This window comes from Poecilia mexicana, unplaced genomic scaffold, assembly GCF_051168715.1.
Source record: "Poecilia mexicana isolate PSO_F unplaced genomic scaffold, ASM5116871v1 scaffold_2, whole genome shotgun sequence".
In the NCBI taxonomy this organism is placed as follows: Eukaryota; Metazoa; Chordata; class Actinopteri; order Cyprinodontiformes; family Poeciliidae; genus Poecilia; species Poecilia mexicana.
The window spans coordinates 37659855-37683101 of NW_028263371.1; the positions used below are offsets into that span (position 1 = coordinate 37659855).

At 38.7% G+C, this 23247-nt stretch overlaps 3 protein-coding genes across 4 annotated transcripts; 2 read left to right on the top strand and 1 right to left on the bottom strand.

Moving 5' to 3' along the window:
* Positions 1-868: 868 nt before the first annotated feature.
* On the bottom strand, positions 869-5144 carry mrpl30 (mitochondrial ribosomal protein L30). The gene is made up of 5 exons (XM_015005493.2): positions 4845-5144; positions 2007-2093; positions 1651-1797; positions 1307-1380; positions 869-1066 (listed from the first exon to the last, which is right to left on the bottom strand). The coding sequence occupies exons 1-5, from the start codon at positions 4884-4886 to the stop codon at positions 934-936; spliced, it is 483 nt and encodes a 160-aa protein (XP_014860979.1). The 5' UTR covers positions 4887-5144; the 3' UTR covers positions 869-933.
* Positions 5145-5316: 172 nt separating this feature from the next.
* mitd1 (MIT, microtubule interacting and transport, domain containing 1) lies at positions 5317-8217 on the top strand. 2 transcript variants are annotated; one of them, XM_015005489.2, is made up of 7 exons: positions 5317-5622; positions 5697-5798; positions 6321-6457; positions 7177-7263; positions 7352-7464; positions 7592-7652; positions 7738-8217. In XM_015005489.2, exons 1-7 carry the CDS (start codon positions 5478-5480, stop codon positions 7831-7833), a joined length of 741 nt encoding a protein of 246 aa, XP_014860975.2. In that variant the 5' UTR covers positions 5317-5477; the 3' UTR covers positions 7834-8217. The 2 variants fall into 2 exon arrangements, with proteins under 2 accessions (XP_014860975.2, XP_014860974.2); XM_015005488.2 differs by having other exon boundaries at positions 5318-5622; positions 7349-7464.
* Positions 8218-12993: 4776 nt separating this feature from the next.
* cracdla (cracd like a) lies at positions 12994-23211 on the top strand (the record flags this gene model as incomplete). The annotated part of the gene is made up of 8 exons (XM_015005485.2): positions 12994-13154; positions 13247-13379; positions 13464-13607; positions 15498-15755; positions 15825-17751; positions 18912-19846; positions 20057-20174; positions 21626-23211. Coding segments are annotated over 8 exons (3867 nt in total), but the record flags the coding sequence as incomplete, so codon positions are not given.
* Positions 23212-23247: the final 36 nt, after the last annotated feature.

Consider the following 23247-nt stretch of genomic DNA (forward strand, 5'->3'; position numbering starts at 1 on the left):
ACAACATCCTGCAAAACTATTAATTTACCCAGACTTGTTTTCAATATTTTTTTATGCTACAACCACAAATTTCTGCATATTTTACTGGGATTTTATATGATGGAACTATTTTTAGTAATACAAATTAATTTTGGCTTGCATTTTTTTTTTCAACCTTTCAAATCTCAGCATTGTAGAACCATGTTTTTATGCTACAAGTAGCAAGTATTTTGAGATACAAATCAGCTTTTCCTAAAAAGTAAAGAAGTTTAACAATTTTTCCATGACTGCCACTGCCATGTGCTAACGCAGGGATGCAGTTTGTTCTATTTTGATGGTGGCAAAGTGCAAATGTGACTTCTTTATGGATTTATCTGAATAGTTAAAAGTATTTTAATAGCCTGGTTCTCTCGATGGACCTAAGAAGGCTGGATTTCCAGGACATGTTTAACAGTCAGGATGTTCTGGATTTCTGTTCTCTACCAGGCTGTGACTGAGCAGCTGTATTTACAGTGAAATAAGATATTTACAGAGCGTAACTCTGTAAATATCTTATTTACAGAGTTATGCTCTGTAACTCTGTAAATAAGATAGACCCTCCCGCCCCCCGACATAACATTGAACACATTGGAGTCGACACAAAGGGCACATTTATACTCTGATCATTAAGACAGGTATTGGTTTCCTCCTATGTCAAGTTTTACCAGCATAGCTTTATTATACTTTTAATTATTGAAACAAACTTTTCAATCATTTAGACTTATTTAGATGCACCAACTACGTCTTGGTTATTTGTTAAACTAGGTTTGCTGAAGGATTTCAAACTAATCCGATCACTACAAAATATTTCATTAAGCTCAAAAGACACTTTAGAAGAGACTGGAATCTATTTTTTAGATTTCTTCTTATTTATTTATCAACAGCTTAAATTCGAGCAAACATCACAGAGCAGAACTAAGACTCAATAGCCTTGTTGTCGACAGGTTGGAGAAGGCGACGCACAATCAGCTCTCCCTTGCTGTTGATGTACGTGTCGGCCATGTCCTCCTCAGAAGGGAGACCATGTGGGGTTTTCAGTGGCTGTACCCTTCATGCAACAGGAAAACGTAACAGGTGGGAGACGGGTCACAGTCATACAGTTATATTCCCTTTGTCTATGTGATGAATGTAACAGAAGGCTTAATAAATTATTTTTTAAAGTGATCCGGCTCTACAAATCATTACTTGGATGACTTAATCTGTAGTAATCTTCATGGTCATTAAAAAAAATGCCTGCTTTGATTTTGTTACTTTATTATTTAAAGTAACAAACAAACAGTAATCTTACCTTATAAGATGCTTGATAATTTTCAGTTGGTTGTTAACTGAAGGTGTGTTTTTATGGATTACAGGTTTGTGGGCCTGACAGGAAGATAAACAGAGAGCAAGGTTAATATGTTGTCTATACATTATACACAGTGCCATTTATATTTATGAAAGCTTAAGTGTTAGGTTGACAAACACTGTGTGCTTATTTTATTATTAAACACTTATTCTGCCAGCTACTAGTAATAAATAGTTTATGAGCTTCTACTGACAGGTAGACATAAAGTCCAGGTTGCACAAGTGGATCAAGACCTGACTGAACATCTCACAACTCTTGGTACTCCTTTTAGATGACATTAATAGTACCGTTTGAAGTCCGAAGTATTTCACGATGTTCTTCTCCCAGTATGGCCTCCGCATCGCACTTTTCACCCGGGTCACTATGTGTAGTTTGTGAGGTTGCTCTGGATTGCCTCCATACTTCTCGTGCTCTTTTGATCTCTCTTCAAAAATCTGTCAAACGGGAACAAACTTTTAATTTCTCGTCACAGACAAGGCAAGCGAGATGCAGTAGGCGTCTTATTTTTACACTCCTTCATAGCATTGACAATGAAATGAATAGTACTCTCTTTTTTTCTCCATAAAACGTTGAAAATAAATATTTTACAAAAATATAAAAAGTGACAGTGTGGGATCATTGAATATTTTTTCTTGATTCTCACCGTCTCTGGGATTCTTGATTTGGAAAATTTGCTGCGAGCGGGCACAAACCAAGCACAAGGTGATAAAACTGTGGCGTCTGTCAATGCCTGCAACATCAGAAGAAACAGAGACTGTACAGGTGCTGGTCATAAAATTAGAATATTGTGATAAAGTTCATTATTTTCCATAATGTCATGATAAAAATTAAATTGTCATATATTTTAGATTCATTGCACACCAACTGAAATATTTCAGGTCTTTTATTGTTTTAATTTTGATGATTTTGGCAAACAGCTCATGAAAACCCAAAATCCCTGTCTCAAAAAATTAGAATATTATGAAAAGGTTCTCTGAACGAGCAATAAAAATAATCATCTGAATCAACAAAGTAACTCTAAACACCTGAAAAAGATTCCTGAGACCTTTAAAAACTCCCAACCTGGTTCATTACTCAAAACCGCAATCATGGGTCAGACTGCTGACCTGACTGCTGTCCAGAAGGCCATCACTGACATCCTCAAGCAAGAGGGTGAGAAACAGAAAGAAATTTCTGAACGAATAGGCTGTTCCCAGAGTGCTGTATCAAGGCACCTCAGTGGGAAGTCAGTAGGAAGGAAGAAGTGTGGCAGAAAACGCTGCACAACGAGAAGAGGTGACCGGACCCTAAGGAAGATTGTGGAGAAGGGCCGATTCCAGACCTTGGGGGAAGCAGTGGACTGAGTCTGGAGTAGAAACATCCAGAGCCACCGTGCACAGGCGTGTGCAGGAAATGGGCTACAGGTGCCGCATTCCCCAGGTCAAAGGTCAAGCCACTTTTGAACCAGAAACAGCGGCAGAAGCGCCTGACCTGGGCTACAGAGAAGCAGCACTTTGGACCACTGTTGTTCAGTGGTCCAAAGTACTTTTTTCGGATGAAAGCTGAGTAATGAACCAGGTTGGGAGTTTTTAAAGGCCTCAGGAATCTTTTTCAGGTGTTTAGAGTTACTTTGTTGATTCAGATGATTATTTTTATTGCTCGTTCAGAGAACCTTTTCATAATATTCTAATTTTTTGAGACAGGGATTTTGGGTTTTCATGAGCTGTTTGCCAAAATCATCAAAATTAAAACAATAAAGGACCTGAAATATTTCAGTTGGTGTGCAATGAATCTAAAATATATGACAATTTAATTTTTATCATGACATTATGGAAAATAATGAACTTTATCACAATATTCTAATTTTATGACCAGCACCTGTATTGTAGCACTGTGAGCCAGGAGGGTGGTCCCTTTTCTGATGCAGGAAATTATGTGAAACTTCGACAGCACGAAAAGTTTCTGCTACTTCAGATTAATCTTCCATATCCTACGGAGCCCCCCAGGGGACATGGGGAATTATTTTTCTTTTGCGTTCCCTCGCAATACTTTTGCGTTCCCTCTCAAAACCTTTTGCGTTCCCTCGCAATAATCTACTGATCAGTTCATGCGGCATAATTGATACTATGAGCCTTTTTTACGGTGGAAGCCGCACTTTCTGCTTTAATACAAGCTTATAAGGTTTTTCCACGGACTATTGAGTTATTATCGGGGGGTAATAAGTCATCTGATTGTGTCTCTATTGTGTTCGTGTCTGAATGGTTTAAAGGGCTGCTTTCTGTGCCGTTCCATCTGAGCCTTAACAGACATAAACATGCAGTAAATAAATCGATTTTCAATCAGTTTTTTGCACCAAAGCGTTAATAATAATAAACACGTTTTATTATTATAAAACACAGCAAACTAATGGTGGTAGACGGCCGCACTGGATTAACTCGGGGAATCTCATCTGTCCGTGTATCAATCAACTCCTAACCTCTTCTTTGTTCTGTCACAATTATCGATTTTTTTAATTTTTATTATGCTCCAAACTTTGCGAGGACTGACCCCCCAGCTCACCCGCTGCCTCACACACCGAGCCAGCAACGTCACCTTCCCATTCATACTTCATGACAGTCACTCCCACATCGACACGCCCACCACCAGGTGTCAAAGCCGCTGCTCCTGTCATATCAATAATTACTTATTTCATTCATATTGCTCTTATAGAGCCTCAGTGAAAACGTGTTTATTATTATTAACGCTTTGGTGCAAAAAACTGATTGAAAATCGATTTATTTACTGCATGTTTATGTCTGTTAAGGCTCAGATGGAACGCCACAGAAAGCAGCCCTTTGAACCATTCAGACACGAACACAATAGAGACACAATCAGATGACTTATTACCCCGCGATAATAACTCAATAGTCCATTGAAAAACCTTATAAGCTTGTATTAAAGCAGAAAGTACGGCTTCCACCGTAAAAAAGGCTCATAGTATCAATTATGCCGCATGAACTGATCAGTAGATTATTGCGAGGGAACGCAAAAGTTTTGCGAGGGAACGCAAAAGTATTGCGAGGGAACGCAAAAGAAAAAAAATTCCCCATGTCCCCTGGGGGGCTCCGTAATATCCCATATCGGTTCCCTTGCTGCATGTGTTTTCTCGGAGACTCCACAATGCAATACTAAATTATTTGATCATTTTTAAATGATCCTACGTCTCAGAGTTTGCATGAATAATGTTCTCCCTGTATTGTTGGTCCTTTTATCTCTTCACTGTTATATTTTGCAGATTTGGTCGCTTCTAGCTGAACAATAGCTAAGAAATGTCTCCGAGAAAATGTCTCCATATGATTAATAAATAATTATGACTAGTAACAGTAATATTTTGAACAAATAATAAAGAATAAAATTTTACTTTGCTCTAAAATATTTTATATATATATATAAACTAATTATGTAATGTAGTGGTATCAAACCCTAACCCACGAATATGCCCTAAATATACTAAAACACTTACCTTACTTGTGAGAAAGCTCAAACTGCGGCAAATGCCTGACATATTGAATTAGTGAGGCACAAGCTGCTACTGAGACGCAAAAACGCCAAGGTTACAGCGCTGCTAATGGCTAAATATAAGAAAAGCTAACGTTATGTCGCAATTAAATTAACAGCCGAATGAATAACAATATCCACTAAATTCACCACCAAATCCTCTGTTCGAGAAAAATAACATTATACTCCAAAACAACCTAAATACTTCTGTCCTGAGTTTTACTTTCACGAAGCTAACCGGAAACGTGACTGAGTTACATCTAAACCGTACCGGTTGGAAAACACTCCTTCCTTCATTTATTTATTTTAAAATAAAACTGTATTACTGGTCTAAAACGCACATTTAAAAGTTTAAGAATTCTATTTAGATATATAAACACTTTTTATAAGTATTTTCAAAACTTAGTTTCATCTGCATATCTGAAATTAACAAATGAGCCATCACCTTTTCCTGGGGAATTATTTTGCAGAAGCTCTTAGATAGATTTCAACTTCTAGGCGAGTTCCACCTATTTTTAGATTATTTTATTGTACAAATGAAGCACGAACCAGCGATAACATAAAAATAAATATTAAAAGGTAAAAAACATAAAGGAAAATGACAGAGAACCACGTGTCCGGCATGGAGGCTTCGGCCGTGTCAGTCCTGAAACGAGCCGTGGAGCTGGACCACAGCGGCCGCTTACAGGAGTCTCTGGTCTGCTACCAGGAGGGGATCCAGCTGCTCATAGATGTGCTCAAAGGTATCCCATTGTTCCTGATGTAAACATTAAAATTCACAACTCTAAGCTCACATGTGTCCTTCCGGTTTTAACAGCTTTGAAAGATGACTCAAAGAGAGGACACTACAGGGAGAAGATCAAGGGCTACATGGACAGAGCAGAGCAAATCAAATCTCATGTTAACCAGATGAAAGAAGGTACTGTCATCAGACACAGGACTTCCAGAACTCTCCATGCCGCTTCAACATAGTTACATTTCCTCCTTTTGCATGCATAACGAGTTTTCCAAGGTTCTAATGCAGTTGTGTGATAACATTTCCACGTTCAGAGGAAGGAGTGAACAAGGTTCTGTGAGATGTCCAAAGTTCTGCATATTGTTTTATAACCTAATCCTGCTTTGAACTTCTCCATAACCTTTTTCCTAACCGGTCTGCTGTGTTTATTGGTGTTTTGTTCTCTCATGTTCTCTAGCAAACTTCTGACACTTTTCCAGAACAGTTGGATTTATGCTGAGATTTACTTTTACACACAGGGCTGAATATAAATTATTCTTATTACTTAAAAAACAAAACTGATATATATACTTTTTATTTCACCTCACAATAATGCACCCCTTTTTGTTTTCTTATCACATAAAATTCTCGTAAAATACCGTGATGTTTTTGGTTGTAATGACACAAAATGTGGAGAAATGTAAATATTTTTTCTCGTCCTGACAGATGGGAAATATCACGAGCAGATAAAGATCTCGGAGGATGCCACAGGCTACAGCTACGAGGTTCTTTTTAAACCATACATCAGCAGCGCTCTCTCTGAGATTTGGGTGGAGGACCCATACATACGTCACACCCACCAGGTGTGATGCCTGTTTTTTTCTCTTTTATTTATTATTGTGTGGTTTCTTTCATTCATATTAGGCTTTGCTCAAAGATGGCAGCAGCTACTTGTGTCTCTGTATTATGATAATTAGGGATCAGCTGTGATTCATTTAAAATTTTTCTTGTATTTTGCCACAAAATTTAAAGGAAACAAGAGTTGGTGTATAGCCATGCATGCAGATTCTGCATTGAAATTGTATTTTTGCCCTCTTCTTTCTTTCCCTTTGCTGCCCGCATTGGATCCATATTCTTAGAGATTGAGAGTAAGCTAACAAAAAAAGAAATGGTGAGGATGTTGTAAAAAACAAAAAAAGAAGGAAGATGGAGAAAAGAGTAATCAAAATGTGGTTTAAAAAAACAGATAAATTCTTATTTCGTAATATGAGATTTTGATTTTTACTCAGGAACGATGTGCCAAAATTAAAGTTGATTTTTTTTAAAGGTTTTGCTTTAGTGTTCAATTTATTCTAATATTCCTTAAAAGTCCTGTTTTTAAAGAAATTTTTTTTCCTGAAAATTGATTTCCCTACACAACTATGTATGCTTTTATGAACACCTTTTATTGTTATCTCTAACTCATTTGACTGATATTTAACCTTTGAGTTAAACTTCATGCAGTTTACTAGTTCAAAGTCTCATCTTAGCACAAACGTGCTTAATTGATGCTAATTAAACCCGTACGTCTCCTCTGCACCAGTTGTACAACTTCCTGCGGTTCTGTGAGATGTTGCTAAAATCGTGCGGCAAGGTGACAAAGATCCACCTCCTCACATCCCAGGATGAAGTAGGTTACCTAAATAATGAGCTGGCGTTGTGTCAAGCAGTCGCAGATGTTAATGATTCTGTTGGGTTTTTTTTTTTTTGTCCAGCAGGGTGATAACACCCAGCAGAGCAGCGCTCTGTCCGAGCTGAGGGACAGTCTGGGAGGTCATGGGGTCAGTCTGGATGTTCAGTTCTCCTCCACCATCCATGACAGGGAGATCAGGTGTGTCTTTCACCTACAGGGTGTTTTTTTATTGTTTGGTTTCAGTTCACAACTATGTGCAACAATGTTTTTTTATTTTCTTCTTCTGTTCAAAATGAGGAATTAATACTCTGGTAACTGTTTATAGGTTTGACAACGGTTGGATTATAAAAATCGGACGAGGGTTGGATTACTTTAAGAAGCCTAAGGTGAGACTGCAGCTCCATATTCTGAGTAATCGTCTTTTTATTCTGTTATCTGTGGATATTCAGTTCTGATTGTTGTGTCCAACAGGGCCGATTCTCTGTCGGATATTGTGACTACGACCTCAGACACTGCCACGAGACTTCTGTCGACATTTTCCACACCAAACACACAAAAACTCTATGATACTCATCCTGCTCAAAAGAACATTTTCCTCCAACTTCAGAGATTGACCTCACAAACTAAGCCGAAACACATCTGCAATGATTTTAATTTTGCCTTAACATACAGCTTCTTCCGCTGGGTTTTTCTTGCACTGGTGTGTCATGGCCAAAGTTGACGGGACTATTGAAACTTTCTTTACTTTAAGGAGTTCTTTTGAACACCCGCCTGTCTTTTTGCACTTTTACATTTCTTCTGTAACTATAAATACTGTAAATACAGTTCTGTTACTGTATTTATTAAGGATGCTTTTATGAATCTTGTACGAATGTGTGATGGCATAAACTGTAAAGATGCTTTAATACATTTTCTGAAAATGATTAAAATGTCCTTTTACTGATCTATAAATGCATCACTGTTGTTTTTGTGGTTAAACAATATTGTTTTTGTGGTTAAACAATATGAATGAAAAACTATCTTTAACTCATAAAGCATGAAGGATATTAGATAAAAATGGGATCTTTTAAAAATATATTAATATTTGAAAAAAAAAATCCTACAGAAATAAATCTTTTCAGTCAGAGAGACCTGGACAGTATGGAGAAAGAATGAAACAAATAAGAGATATAAACATTAATTTGCAATAAAATAATTTTAACTGGGGTTGGGGTTAATAAAAAAAGTCTCTTTGCTGAATTGCAGTTTACATACGTTTGAGGATTTTGTAGAATTATATTTTTGGCTCACGCAGGTTCACCTCTGAAACACATAACTTGTCTCTTTCCTTAATGGTATGAGGGTTGAATGAACATTTTGAACAGATGAATGTGGCAGCTTCAGGTTTGTTGTCCAAGGATGAATCAGACTGGTGGAGGACCACGACTCTTTTTTCCAATTTATTTAAAAGAAATCTGGAAATGGTTTATTTACCAAAAAGGGAATGAATAAATGAAATGAAAGGCTGGGATTACAGAAAATGTGGCACTCATAGACTCATAAAAAACTGAAAAAATTACCAGAAACGTATTAAAACAACTAACAAGAAGATTTTTTTTACATATTTGCTTACTGAATCTCTCTGATGAAAACAGGTAATGGCGCTGTGATTCAGTCTCTATCACCAGTCAACATGTTGAAATAAAACATTTTTTTTTTTTGTAAAAATAAATAAATAAATAAATAAATAAATAAATAAATAAAACTCTGGTTAAAGGGAAAATAAAAATCTAAATGTTCATGGGAAACCCTTTGCTTAACTGAAGGGTGACTCTCATGGGTTCACACAGCTCTATGATCGGATTATCTATCAGCCTTAATCTTGATATGCACAGTCCTCATCTGGGTTCAGAGATGAAGAAATTATAATCTGTGAGGAAACATCCTGATCAAGAGACAATCACATGCAGTAAATAAGGTCAGTTTCCCTCTGTTTCTCCGCAGCAGGGAGGGAAAGAGTTCAGCTCATGTTCTGGTGATCTCACTGTAGCATAAATAATGTAAATAATCTACAATCGCATTATGCACAGGTCACAAAACGCAGACGTGCATATTGGTCTTCATGTTTAAACCAGAGAGAAATCTATGAGTGGACATATTCTTCCTGTTCCTCTGCATATATTATTTGTAATAAACATAGTCATTATTTTCCCACTCTCTCTCTCTATGCATTTTTGCTTCTCTGTTGTCACTACGGCTTCATCCTTCACAGAGCTGTTGCTAGTTGTTGTTTCCTTGCCAAAATACTCGCTGGTGTTCTTCAGTCCTTTTCAGCGACTGCTTCGTGTCGTTTCAACCAGTTTACCAGATGGCTGCTCACACTGAGCCTGGTTCTGGTTCTGCTGCAGGTTTCTTCCTCTTAAAAGGGAGTTGTTCCTCCCCACTGTCGCCACATGCTTTCTCAGGATGAAGGCTTGGAAGAAAGTCAATGACTCTACTCAGTTAGTAAATACATATTTACTAAGTGGTATTAAATAATCACTATGTTTTGCACTGTTGAATTAGATTGGATCTTGGATTGCTGTGGATCTGATAGATTTGAACCTAATCGTTACCGAGCTCAGTTCTGTGTAACTGGATACTAAATGGACCTGCTGCCTTGCAAAGAGTTTATGGTGTTTTGTAAATTGACGCTGTAAATGAGCAAAACTTCAAACGAACTTTTTATTTCAACACTTTAGCATTTCTAAAGCCATTCTCAGCTATTTTATTTCACTCACATGGACCAATGTCTATACAGTATAGCTTATGCCATTTTTTTTAACATCATAAAAGTATGTGTCAAAAAAGTTAATGCCTTTAAAAAGACAAATTTTAGCCTTAGAAATTACTGAGAATATAAAACAACTAAATTATGACTGACAATTTGAATTTGTCAATTTGTTTATTTTTTGTTGGCCCCAGACTTCCCCCCTGTATCCATCTGGGAGAGCGAATGACCTAGTGTGGTCTACAAACAATCTCATGAGCCATGATTCCTGTGTGCATGCCCTCCTTCCAACTGGACTGGAGCTTTATTTTTTCCCTCTACTCTCATTTCTGGGCCTAAAAATCAGGTTAGCGTTTTATAAGGAGCTTAGCGCAGAGGGCCACAGTGTGCCACTAATGTAATAGAGTATCCCTCCCTCTCCCTCTCTCCCTCTCTCACACACATTCTCATCTGTCCTCTTTTCTCTTTGTGCATTTGCTTATCCTGTCATGCAGTGACCTTCTCCCTCTGTCGTCCATTCTTCTCCCAGCCTGTTTTGTTTTTTTTTTCCCCCCACTTTTCTTCGCTCCTTTGCCTCTGCTTCAGCAGATGTGGATGATGTCAGCCTGAGGGTTAAACATTAGGTCTGTCACACGGCCGAGAACTCCGACTGGAGACGAGGACAAACAGGAGGGAGGGAAGCCGCGCCGCTGGTTTGGCCGCTTGGTGAGTTTCGGACTGCACGGAGAGGGAACGTTTGTGTTTTTCCAGGTGAAATTCTTGGAAGTGTCATGTTTTTGAATGAAATACTCCGATGGAGCTCCGTCTGTGGATTACTATGCCGCTGTGAAATCTTACTAGAATCTCTCTGCGTTGTCAGTAATCCACCAGATTATCCTCTTTTATTCTCTAGATGCTGTTGTTTGGCTCTGCAAATATCACAACTTCAGTTCATGTCGATTTAATTTTTAGCCTAAAAGCACAAGAAAAATGATATTTTAGGGTTACTCTCCCCCCCACCCCCCTCAATTGTCACATGGTTATCATGTGCTTGTATCCTTTTAAGAAGGTGTGCTCCATTAGACAACAAGGTGCAGTATGGACTTTGCATGTTTGCCTATAACCTGATCTATCTTGTGTTATCAGTCAGGCAAGCAAGATTACGCCCTGTTGACTCCTTGACGACTGAGGCACAACAGCATGAAACATAGACAGTGGCGACGTTACAGTACAAAAATATACAAAACGCAGCAAGAAGACTGGCCTCACTCTTAAATCCTCCCAACTTGGAAGAGCTGGGAAGATTTAGAATATCATTCTGGAACGGCTTTAGTGTTCATAAAATTCTATTTCACTCTTGCTGTACTGTATGCTTCTTGTCACTTTATATCCACAGACTTAAATGTATTTTTATTGGGATTTTATGCAACAGAGAAACACAAAGCAAAAAGCATTTTTAAAAGACTTATCCAGGTATAAAATCAAAAATGTGTGGTGTGCATTTGTAGTCATCCACCATTTATGTTGGTATCCCGAGAAACAATATAATGCAACAAATGGCCTTCAGAAGTCATCTAGTCAGTACACAGACTCCACCTGTGTGTAATGTAATCCCAGCATGAAACCAACCACTCACTGAAGGCCTCAGATGTTTGTTGGGGGAACAATAGTGAGCAAACAGCAACATAAAGACCAGCAGAACGGCCATGAACGGGGTTACGGAGACGATTAAAGCAAGGTTAGGGTTTGAAACAATGTCTCGGGGGTTTAAACACGTCGGTGTTCGACCCATCACCAAAAAGTTAAAAGTGTTTGGCTACAACTACCAAGACATGGTCGCCCTTGTAAACTGACAGCAAAACAAACATGACGTTTGTGGAAGACTGTCAAGAGGAACGTTACTCTTGAGAGAAAGTCATAAAAAAGTTGTTTGGCGTAAAACACTGTCAACAAATTCACCTTGCTCATCAACCTGATTGCAGCATCCCCACAATAAGACATGGTGTGGTGGTGGCAGCATCATGATGTGGGGTTGCTTTTCTTCACATGGGTCAGATGAGCTGTTAAGAGAACCTGAGCTGGAGGCCAACCATCCTCCTGGATATTGGCCCTAAACATAGATCTACTACGCTGCTTTACATCGATCAATAACATAAGAGCTGAACAAAATACGTTGAAGTTTGTTGTTATAAAGATGACAAAACGTAGAAGAGTAGAAGGTTTGTGAATATGCAGAAGTGTTTATTTTTCACTACTGCCATCGAATAATCTTACTCAATACATTTCAGGGATTATTGGATTGTTGCAATATTCACTGTTGACCAAATAAAATTCTGAACAAGGCTACAAAATAAGAATTAAAGCCACTGCAGAAAATCATTTAAGAAGCGACCATCTGAACGTGACTCCGTTGTTTCATTAGAATGTTGTAACGATGCTTAATTGGTAATTATTATACTAATAAGACCAGCTGGATAATATATTAAATTAGCTCTTCTTAATAATGATTGCATTTTGCTGATCAGGGCAAGATGCTGCCCACCGCCGCCTGCTTTTCAGTGAAGGTTATTTCTGCTGCTGATAATCAGCCCTGTAATAAACCTTTGAACTGTATGTCTGTATTTATGCTTGAGAACAAAGAGCACACCACTGCTATGTTCATATCATTTTAAATGCCCTCCACCGTGGGAGAGCAGCCCGCAAACATGGTATGTCTGGAGTTTTTGTCGAGGGAGGCAGGTGCTTTTTGTAAATGCCTCCTTCTCATAATAACCCATTTTTGTCCTTTTTCGTATGTTTTCTTTTAAAAGGATCGAACAGATGGAGTCATTCTCAGGAGACAATGAAGAAGGCACAGAGGACGTCACAAGTAAGATTATCTCTTGCAGGAAATTGTTAAATTGGAAGTGAATTTAAAAAAAAAAAGACAAAATCAAGTGAGTTTGGAGATGTGATATAATTTGCTCGGCCTTTATGTGAATCAGCCTGAATCTGCTTCTTTCTTGGCCCTTGCAGAACGAAAAAGCTCCAAAATTAAGTCTCTGAAAAGCCGTTTCTTCAGGAGGACTAAGAAGACGGGTGCAGAGGCAGATGCCAAGCTCAGCCAGTCAGCTAGTGATATAACCGCTGGGAAAGGACTCGGTTCAGATGAAGATTTAGCGTGAGTGTACAGCTGACAAAAAAGCTTTGCAAACAGTACATCTAATTTCACATCCTTATTCCCCTCAATCTTCTATTCTCTGTCATTAAAAGCTCTCAGGGTACAATGGGGTCCCGAGCGTTTTCCCACGAAAGCATCTTTCTGGACGATCAGGTCCTTTCAGATCCTGACCCAGTCAAGGTTTCATCTCAGGAGAATGTTCACAGCAAAATCAAATCTCTGCAGGTATGGCTTCCTGTTCTCTTTACGAGGAACTTAAGGCAAGAGCAAACACATTTACCAGCAGCATCCTGTGCTTTGCTGCTGTAGATGAAGCTCCAGCTGCAGAAGATGCATTTTGGGCCACCGCCGATGGTTCTGCCGATCAGGAGTCCAGAGGAAACGGCTCAGCAGTCAGAGGACTTTACTTTCCACGGCTCTAATGAAAACTCAGGAGAGGGAACCTTCACAAAGGTAATTCAGTATCTGATTTTTGCTTCACCAAGGTGTAGACGGAATAAATAAAAGCACGAAATGCAAGAGTCCCAATGGAAGAGTGGAATTAAAATCTGTTTCATACAAAATGTTATATTTATTTTACAAACACAATGTGTTTTATGGACGAAGGAGTAATTGACTGGATGAAAAACAGCAATAAATTTTGTTTAAGTCACTGTTATGCATCATTAAACCACATTTATAGTCCCTCGCCTGTACTATGAGCAGGTCTATGATCAAAATAAGAAAAACGTGTCAGGATATAATTCAGAACTTTCCCACATATTGTATGGAAGTGTAGCGCTGTCAACTGGGCTACAGAGAAGTTGAGCAATATGAAGTTATAACATAAGAACTTTTATGGTTGTAACAATGTATTTGCCATGTTTGTGACATACATAAAAACTTTCAGATTCTTAACATGTAACATTCACATTGTTAATGTGCAAGTGTCAAAAAGATAATTTTTTAACATGTTTTCTTGTTGAAACATAAAACCTTCTACGTTCACTTGCTGCCTCTAGACACAGTTAAGAGTCAAGATGCCACATTTCTTTTTTCTCAACCCTGTTTGGGTCCAGATACTCTGTAAATGTTTCACACCACTCTGAGAGACAACATAACCTGTCTGAATGCAGTTCAGCTGCTGTGGAGAAATGCTGCCACCTCAGTCAAAACAGACTCATTCTTCCTCCTGTGTTTTAAGTTCCTTATCGGTGTACGAATAATTATCACAGTACTGTACACAATGTTGAACAACAACATAATCTCTTCATGACTCAATCCAAGCATGAAATACAATTTAATCTGTTCTGGCTGACGAGGTATTTTCTAATTCGCTAATCTATCACATCATAATTTAAATATGTTGTAAGGTAAACATATATTATGTTCAAACACGAAAATGCATTACTGTTTATTAAAACATAATACCAACATAGTTTTCATGTTTGTGGTATATATTTTACTACCAGATAATGTTTATAATTTAAGAGTGTAAAAGGTTTTTGTTATAATGACATAAATATGTATATTGTAGTAACGTGACATATATTTTTAGTATATTGTACAAACATATGCTATTTAATTTCCCTTTGGCATCAATGAAGTAGTTTTGAATTTGAATGAAAAGTATTTTGCTAGAATTTGAAACTAAGAATTTGAAACACAGGATGAATTTGTATTCTGCCCCATTTACTGTTGTACCCTTACCGAAATCACCTGCCTTCACAATTTTCCCAATTAAACAAACGGAGTTGAAAAGTGCGGAATGTAATCGAGCAACCACTGAACATGAACCTGAAAATAACATTCAGGTTCATGAATGTTAGCGAGTGGTAGCATCATGCTTTGGGATGCTTTTTTTGTTTGTTTGTTTGTTTTAGCTGGGACAGGGAAGATAGTGAGACTTGGTAGGTGGATGAATAAAAAGACCTGGATGAAAACCGTGTAGAGGCTGTAAAACTTATGAGACTGGGCATGGGGCAGAAGCCAGGGCTACATGTCAATGGTCTACATCAAGTGAACTGCTTAGTCTGGGTCGAGACCTGAATCCAATAGAGAATCCAGGCCAACACTTGAAAAGTACTGTACACAAATGTTTTTCCTAGAAGTCTTAATGAGCTTGACAAAATTGGCTCTGAACAATGGGTAAATTTGTTATTCTTTTGAGATGCAGTGCAAAGTTTACAGCCGTAGTTGCAGGGAAATGTGGTTTTAAAAGCATTTCCTTGTGAGTTGAACACAATTTGAGGTTTGAGGTTTGAATGAGAAAAATCTCAATTCATGGATATATATATATTTTTTTCAAATCACTATAATCATTGATGTATTTTAAAGTGTGACCTCTTGCCTTTTTCTTTTCAGTCAACATCTCAGCCGATTTCTCCTCCAGTCTCACCGATCTCAAAATGGGCTCAGACAAGATCTCCGTCCCAAATGCCTTCCCATCACTTTTCTGTTTCTGGACCCAACTATTCATCACCAGCTACAGCTGAGGCTCCGGTAGACTTCAGCACACCAGCCAACTTCAACGCCTCCCTAGATACATCTGCTTTACGCCACAGGATGTCCATCAAACCTAGAAACCAGAGGGCCAGTTCGAAGAGAAAACCATCTCCTGGGGTGAGAATCCACATCTATCCTCACAAACACAGCACTAAATATATTTTACTGTTTTTCTCCTCTTTTTAGATTGAATCTGGGTCTCCTTTACGGGACCTGAAAGTCCGTGCCCGATTTGAGCGTGTTCAGGAACAAGAACAGGAGGTTGTTGCTCAGGAGGGAGAAACAGTGGAGACAGAAAAAGGACAGGCCAATCTTTCCCAGATTTCTCCACTAACATTTGGAGAATTGTCACCAGTTTCATCTGAGGTTGCGTCCAAATTACCCAGTCAGGACAATGCTCTTCCTGAGGCCAAAGCCTTCCCAATTCTTCGAGTGAAGCCTCCAGGGCAATTGGACGCATCGCCCACTCAACGACCACACTCATCTTACATCGATTCAGAAATCAAAGAGAAAAAGGAATTGGATTTGGAGAGGCAAGTAACATCCCAAAACAAGAGAAATGCCTTTTTTGCCAGCATGACTGAACTGTCCTCTGAGCAGCTCTCGCCATTTAGCTCGTGGTTGACATCCAGGTCACATCTTACTCAGCAGCAGCAGCAGCCTAAAAAGGATGAGGACATCTCAACAAGAATAAAGAGACAATCGTCAGGATCTGACTCCTTTCGTTTGTCCGGAAACTGGGATGAAGAAAGACCTCGATCAGGCAGTTTCACAGGACTCCAGGAAAAGTCTAAACCCAGGACTAAATCGTTCGGGGTAGCTGAAGAGAAAATTGCAAAAGAAAGAGAAGAACTAAAGAGTTTAACAGGATCCTTGGAGAAACCTGAAGCCAGGTCTAGATCATTTGAGAGGATAGAAGAGAAAATCACAAGAGAAAAGGAGGAACTTAAATGTTTCACAGGATTCCCGGAAAAACCCGAAGCCAAGACTAGAGAATTTGGGGGAACAGAAGCGAAAATCACGAGAGAAAGAGAGGATTTAAAGAGTGCCACTGGATTCTCTGAGAAACCTGAAGCCAGGACTAGATCATTTGAGGGAACAGAAGAGAAAATCACGAAACAAAAGGAGGAAGCTAAAAATTTTACAGGATTCCTCGAAAATCCTGAAGCCAAGACCAGATCATTTGGAGGAACAGAAGAGAAAATCACTAGAGAAAAGGAGGAAGTTAAAAGTTTTACAGGATTCCTCGAAAAACCTGAAGTCAAGACCAGACCATCTGGGGTAACAGAAGAGAAAAAGACAAAACAAAGAGAGGAACTTAAAAATTTTACTGGCGTCCTTGAGAAACCTGAAGCCAAGACCAGACCATTTGGAGGAACAGAAGAGAAAATCACTAGAGAAAAGGAGGAAGTTAAAAGTTTTACAGGATGGCGGGAAAAATCTGAAACCAAAAGTAGACAGTTTGGGGGAACTGAAGAGAAAAACACAAGCGAAATAAAGGAACTTAAAAATGTTGCAGGATTCCTGGAAAAACACGAAGCCAAGACCAGATCATTTGGTGGAACAGAAGAGAAAACCACAAAAGAAAAGGAGGAAGCTAAACATTTTACAGAGTTCCTGGAAAAACCTGAAGTCAAGACCAGACCATTTGGGGCAACAGAAGAGAAAACCACCAGAGAAAGGGAGGAAGTTAAAAGTTTACAGCCTAAAGGAAGCCCCTTTGCTGCAGACAGAGCCAAGGGCTCGTCTCTTCCATGGGAAAGACATCTCAGCTATAAAAAAGTAGAACCAGTGACAACAGCCAGAAACTTGCCCTTAGATACGTATGTCGCAGAGGTAGTGCGAGTTGTCAGCACTCCGGAGGTAGGGGATGAGGCTGCGGAAGCAAAGGAGCTTCCAGAGGATGAAACAAGGACACCGTTTGGTGTAAAGCTTCGCTCCACATCACGTTCATTCAAGTTCCGCTCTGAAACAGCTTCTCAACGCCATTCAGCGACGCTGCTGTCCGATGACCAAGATGTCGACACGAAGAAAAGACAGAAAATGGTTGACGGCTCCAGTCAAATATCTGAAAAGATACTAGCAAACACAAGCAGCTCCCCCAGATCACCAGGTGAGTCTGTCACAACTGTTGTTTTTATCACGTTTACAAAACCGGACAAAACTGCCATAATCAGATATGAATAAAAATTATAGGGAATAATTGATTTTCTCATACTCTCTGGTGCTCTTCAAAGTGGGAAAGACGGGAAAGCATTCTATTGAAGCAAGGCAGGAAATGACTGCAAGAAAGTAGCGACTGGCCTGAGCTCGTCTACTGATACATTTAGAGCGATAATATATATTTTAAAAAGTATAAAAAGAACTATCGCACAAAACTGTGACATTTGAGGTAATGGAGATGAAAAGACATTCAAAGGCTGAGTTTTAGAGAACTGGAGCAAAAGTTTACATCTTGGGGTCTCCAAATATTAGAAAAACTATTCAAATGGCAACTGATGTCAAATATATGATGTTTACTAAACTTAACTGAGACTTAGTCAGATGGTACTAAGACTGAGAATAAGCTTTTCAATATGGCATGTAACAAAGGATGAGTATATGAACAGGTACCTGACGCCCAGTGCTAAATATAATGGAAGATTTGTGTAGGTTTTTTTTTGTTTGTTTGTTTTGGAAAACTTATTGGAGCACATGGCATCATTTAATTTTTGAAACACCAGGACATTCTAGTGCCCTCTTCCAGAAAAGTTAAAATGAAACGTCATTGAGTCTCTCAAAAGGGCAATGACCCCAAACATATTTCCAAATTAACAAAGAGCTATAAGGTAACCTGAGGAGAAGAGTTTTATTGAGGACCCAAAATGCTGCACAGTGTTTAGACTGCCCAAAGACGAATGCCCACCAGTTATTTTAAGGCTTCTGATACATTTTCACCCTGTGAGGTAATAGGTTTCTAAAAGAAAAACATATAAAACTGCACTGACAGAAAAAATAAGGATAACATTTGCAGTTCGATAAGATGAAAAACTAATTAGTGCAGATTACAGAGCCTGCATGTAATATAGCATGTAGTGTGTTTTTACTACTTTTGTATAATTTTAGTACCCTAGTTAAACATTGCGTGCTGTGCAGCTGTGTCTTCATAGCAAGGTCCCACATTGTAAATAATCAATCCAGAAAGATAAGGCTTCTTGTAATCACACAGGAACTTTGCACTCACTAAAATACCCACTTGGCTAACATGTCTAACAGAGTTGTGTCACTCCTCAGATCCAGCTCCTTTTGGCGTTACCCTTCCAGACAGGCGCAATGCTTCACTTGAAGAAAGTTCTCAAACCACTCCCGTAGAAGTCCAAACAAGTTCCATACACCTAGGGGAATCTGAAACTGCCACCCAGGAGACTCAGCCTAGCCCACAAGCATCCTCCTCCGATGTGTCCTGGGTGAGTTTGGCCATGGAAAAGACCAGGAGTCTCCAACATCTTTTGACCAGGAGATTTCAAAGAGATTTTACTGGCACACAAACTGGAGCTCGGCCTAAAAGCCAAGAAGAGACAATCACCGGACCTCAGGTGCAGAACCAGACAGTAAAGACTCAACAGAGCACACCACAGCTATCATCAGACAAAATCAAAGAAGAATCCGTTCAAAGCAGTGGCCAAGAGCAAGCTGTCAAACCCTCAACACCAGCATCGCAAAAGAAGATGACGATGATAACTCAGTTTGAGTCATGCAGCTCTAGAGACTCTCCAATCCCTAGACAAACGAGCCACTGCCAGACGCAGCCTAACAGAGCTCAATCAGACGCTCAGGCCATCCCAAGAACAAACCACTCTCCATCACCCTCGTCTCCTCTAATAGGCAACACGTCTCCATTTACATTTACACGAAGGAACGCGCCCCCCTTGCTTGCACAGCCTTACCAATCCTCTCCCCAGCAGCAAACCTGCTGGACCAGTCAAGGTCTCCAACCTGCCACTCAGCTTAAACATGTACCTTCAGCTCTGGAGTCAGAACCTGCAGTCACATCAGCTGCAGCTCCTACTCTTGACTTTGCCTTGGAAAGAAGAGAAAAAGAATCCAGTGTCCCGAGAGAGGGTCCATCCCTCGTAAGCAAGCGGGTACTTTGGACTGGATCAGCGGCCGACAGGTTTGCCTTCATGGAGAAACGGGCAGAGTGGACAACACCACCATTGCTAAAGGAGGTTAGTTGGTGCTGTATCCCTCTTGTGGGACTGTCAGTAAAGCTATTTTAACACAACTTGATACTTAAGTCAGATAGTTATGCAGAATAAATTATTTAGATTCAAAAGTTACATTTGGTGCTGAACTAATATGTCATTTTATCTGAATAGTAAAAATAAGTCTTTGCTCATTTCCTGAAAAATGAACAAATCATTTTGTACCTTTCTCAGGTGGAACAGAAGAAATCTCAAGCACAAATGCAGACCTCAAGTGACACTGACACTCTGGCTTATCTTTTCCCTCTAAGCAAAGATACAGTGGAAATTAGACAAGTGGCAAAATCAGCAGGTATGTTGGCACACATTTGTCATTGCATTACAGTACCACTTCAACATTTACACACCCTGCTGTCACATTGCATCCACAAAGACTTTGCAACATATCAACACAAAGCATAGAATAATTAGTAAAATGATACATGGTTTTCAGATACGTTTACAAAAGGTTCTGCGTCTGTATTTAGCCCCCCTGGTGTCAGAACATTGTAATCACCTTTACTTCCCTATTCCTCTTTGCAGCATAACCTAAGTTCAGTCAGATGATATGAAGAGTGTCTCTCTGAATATTGACCTTTCAGTGTTGTCACAGATTTCAGGTTGGATTTAAGTTTAGACTTTTACTTGACCATTTAAGCACACGAAAGAACCTGGATCTAAACCACTGGTTCCAGGACATTTTGTGCCAACTCACAAAATACTAGATTTTCCAGACGCCACAGTACTGTCGAGGTATTTTAAAGAAGTCATCGGAGTTTTCTGTTTAGTATTTGTCATATAAGAGCAAAAGCATTCATATTCATTTGTGTTTTTAAGTAGAACTTTGAAAGAAAAACCCCTTGAAGTGAGAATTTCAAGCATGGAAATTGCTGGAGGTTTCTCACCAACCTCAACCTAAAAATCCAATAGAGCTGCCATGTTTCAGTGGAGAGAACACAAATGTATTTATATTAGTTTGCATTGTTGATTGTTGGCATAACAAAAACATGTTTAACCCTTGTATGTAGAAATGGGGTCCAACAGACCCCACAAACGTAAAACTTGTATCAATAGCATAGTCCTCTACGTTTGCCTCAGTCCTTGCACACACAAGGGCTAAGTTGGGTTTGACGTTATTTTCTGACTCGTGTTTTAAATTCAGAACTAAGCGGAATGCAGCACGTCAAGATTCACTGTTATCTGCTTTCTTAATTGGGATTTTTTAACTACTTTCCACTTGTCCTTCGCTTCACGTCTTCAAATTTTTCAATTTCAATTTGTGGATTTAAAATGAACATAACAAACAAATGGAAATCCACCTACGTGAACCACAAAACTTTTTTTACTGTGCTTGATGTAATTTGGCATAGAGCTGCTTGAAGCAAAGATCAATGTGCTTGAACAACTTATTGTTTTAGAGTATTTGAACTTATGGACTCTAAATTAAAATGACAATGTATCCCCACAGGATGACACAATCGCCACCATGTTTCACTGAAGGGAAGGGTGGTCAAGAGTATGAGCAGTGGTACTTTAGTGCCAAACACAGGGTTTGAATTTAGAGTAATAAAGTTTGGGTTTGGTCCTATCTGACCAGAAGTTCCCCATGTTTGCTGTGTCCCAAACATTGCAAATAGTTTTTAGTTTAAATGTGCAAAATGTAGAAAGATTTGAGGCACTGTGAGTTTATAGATGCTGCTTCCCTAATATTGACAGTGGTAAGCTGAGGTGTGATGTATGCTTTTCCCTCTTTGCATTGTGTAGAATCCAGCCCGTCCAGGGTTATAGAAAAGCCTCGTGAGGACAAATGGACCCGGAAAAATGTGGAGTTACCCTCTTCCCCGTCTTCTTTACGCACTCATTCATCAGCGCTGCATTCTGACAGCAGCCAGCCGACCTGGATGGAGATGGCTAAGAGGAAGTCAATGGCGTGGAGCGATAAGAGCATGGACTAAGAGGGGAATCTGAGAGATTTACGGGTTCTGGAAACAAGAATGAGTACTGGTTTGAATGAGAGAATAAGATAAAGGTCGAGTAAAGCTGCCTGGAGGGTGTTGATCAGATGTGATGGAAAATTTTTACACTGTTTTTAAGTAATCGTAAAGTTTTATTGTTTTAGGAACAGAAAGAGAGACTCAATAAATTAATTTCATTATGATCCCACTTCATAAAAGGATGTTTGTGAATCGTTATTAATTATATTATACAGTTTATTACTGTAAAATGTTTATGATAAACAAACAAAGAAACAAATTTAATTAGATTATCTTGTTGAGCATTTTATTTGCAAAGAGCTGAGTAAAAATAAATAAAAGTTATTGGTTTCTCTAATTTTATGTGGAGAAATTTGACTAACAGCACCATCTACAGGCAAGGATAGAGCAGTCTACCTGAAAGAGAACTTCATTTTCTTATCCTATTTATAGGCCTTTATTTGAAGTAAGAAAACTAAACATAAATAAGAAAAAGTGAAGATGGTTCAAATCTATTTCATTGCTTCATTTTGAAGCTCCAGGCATTCTGAGCGGATTCTCCCATGATGTCTTTGACATTTAATACAAAAAAGGCTGATGAGAATCTTATTAAGATACAAACTTTACCAAGGTCAGTTAAGATTTTACATGGTATGAAACAATCTGTCTTTCTCATACCTTACACCTCTGATGAACGATGTGGTTGTGATTGAGAGACATTTTAATTATTCATTATTAATCAGCCCTTTGCATAATACAGCAGCAGATTTTATAAATTGTATGAGGGAAAGGATGTATAAAAATTGTCTTTTTTTAATGTATATTTTAAATTTGGTACTTAAAGTGCTTAACACAGACATGCCTCTTGTGCAGCATAAAAACATTACGAGTTTATTAAATGACATTTTGATGTGTAACTTTATTTGCTTTGATAATGAATAATGTAGAACAGCAAAATCTTGCAAGACAGCCATGTTCACATTGTTTCACCTATGACATGTCAAAATATGTGCTGTCAAATAAGGATTGCATGGCAATTTACTAAATAACATCCTATGATGTACATTAATGTACATAGAAAAGTGGTGAAACTTTTTATTATAGATGCTTGCCTGTACCTAGGTCTCTGCAAGTAAGACCTAAAAAGATGGGTCATTGCCCAGCAGGAACAGAAAAAACCTAAGACAGAATGAAACAGCTCATTAAAAAGTCTTACAAGATTAATGTTCTGCAGGACCTGCATAATTTACGGTAACATTGAGATATTTCCTGCAGAGCACTGAACTCTGCAGATGGAAGTGAGAGCATATCTAACGAACAGAAAACACTTTAATACTCCATATACTTCAAAATTATAATTTTGTGTGCACATGTAAACCGTTTTTTCTTTCTTTTTTCTTTTTTTTTTTTTTT

Bases quoted from the DNA above. Each gene is read 5' to 3' on its own strand.
- mrpl30 (XM_015005493.2), bottom strand. From the start codon at position 4,886: ATGTCAGGCATTTGCCGCAGTTTGAGCTTTCTCACAAGTAAG. The intron at 1,381-1,650 runs GTACTATTAATG...TCTTCCTGTCAG, and splicing joins AATACTTCGGACTTCAAACG to GCCCACAAACCTGTAATCCA. The intron at 1,067-1,306 runs GTAAGATTACTG...TGTTGCATGAAG, and splicing joins ATTATCAAGCATCTTATAAG to GGTACAGCCACTGAAAACCC.
- mitd1 (XM_015005488.2), top strand. From the start codon at position 5,478: ATGACAGAGAACCACGTGTCCGGCATGGAGGCTTCGGCCGTGTCAGTC. The intron at 5,623-5,696 runs GTATCCCATTGT...CGGTTTTAACAG, and splicing joins GCTCATAGATGTGCTCAAAG to CTTTGAAAGATGACTCAAAG. The intron at 7,264-7,348 runs GTAGGTTACCTA...TTTTTTGTCCAG, and splicing joins TCCTCACATCCCAGGATGAA to CAGGGTGATAACACCCAGCA.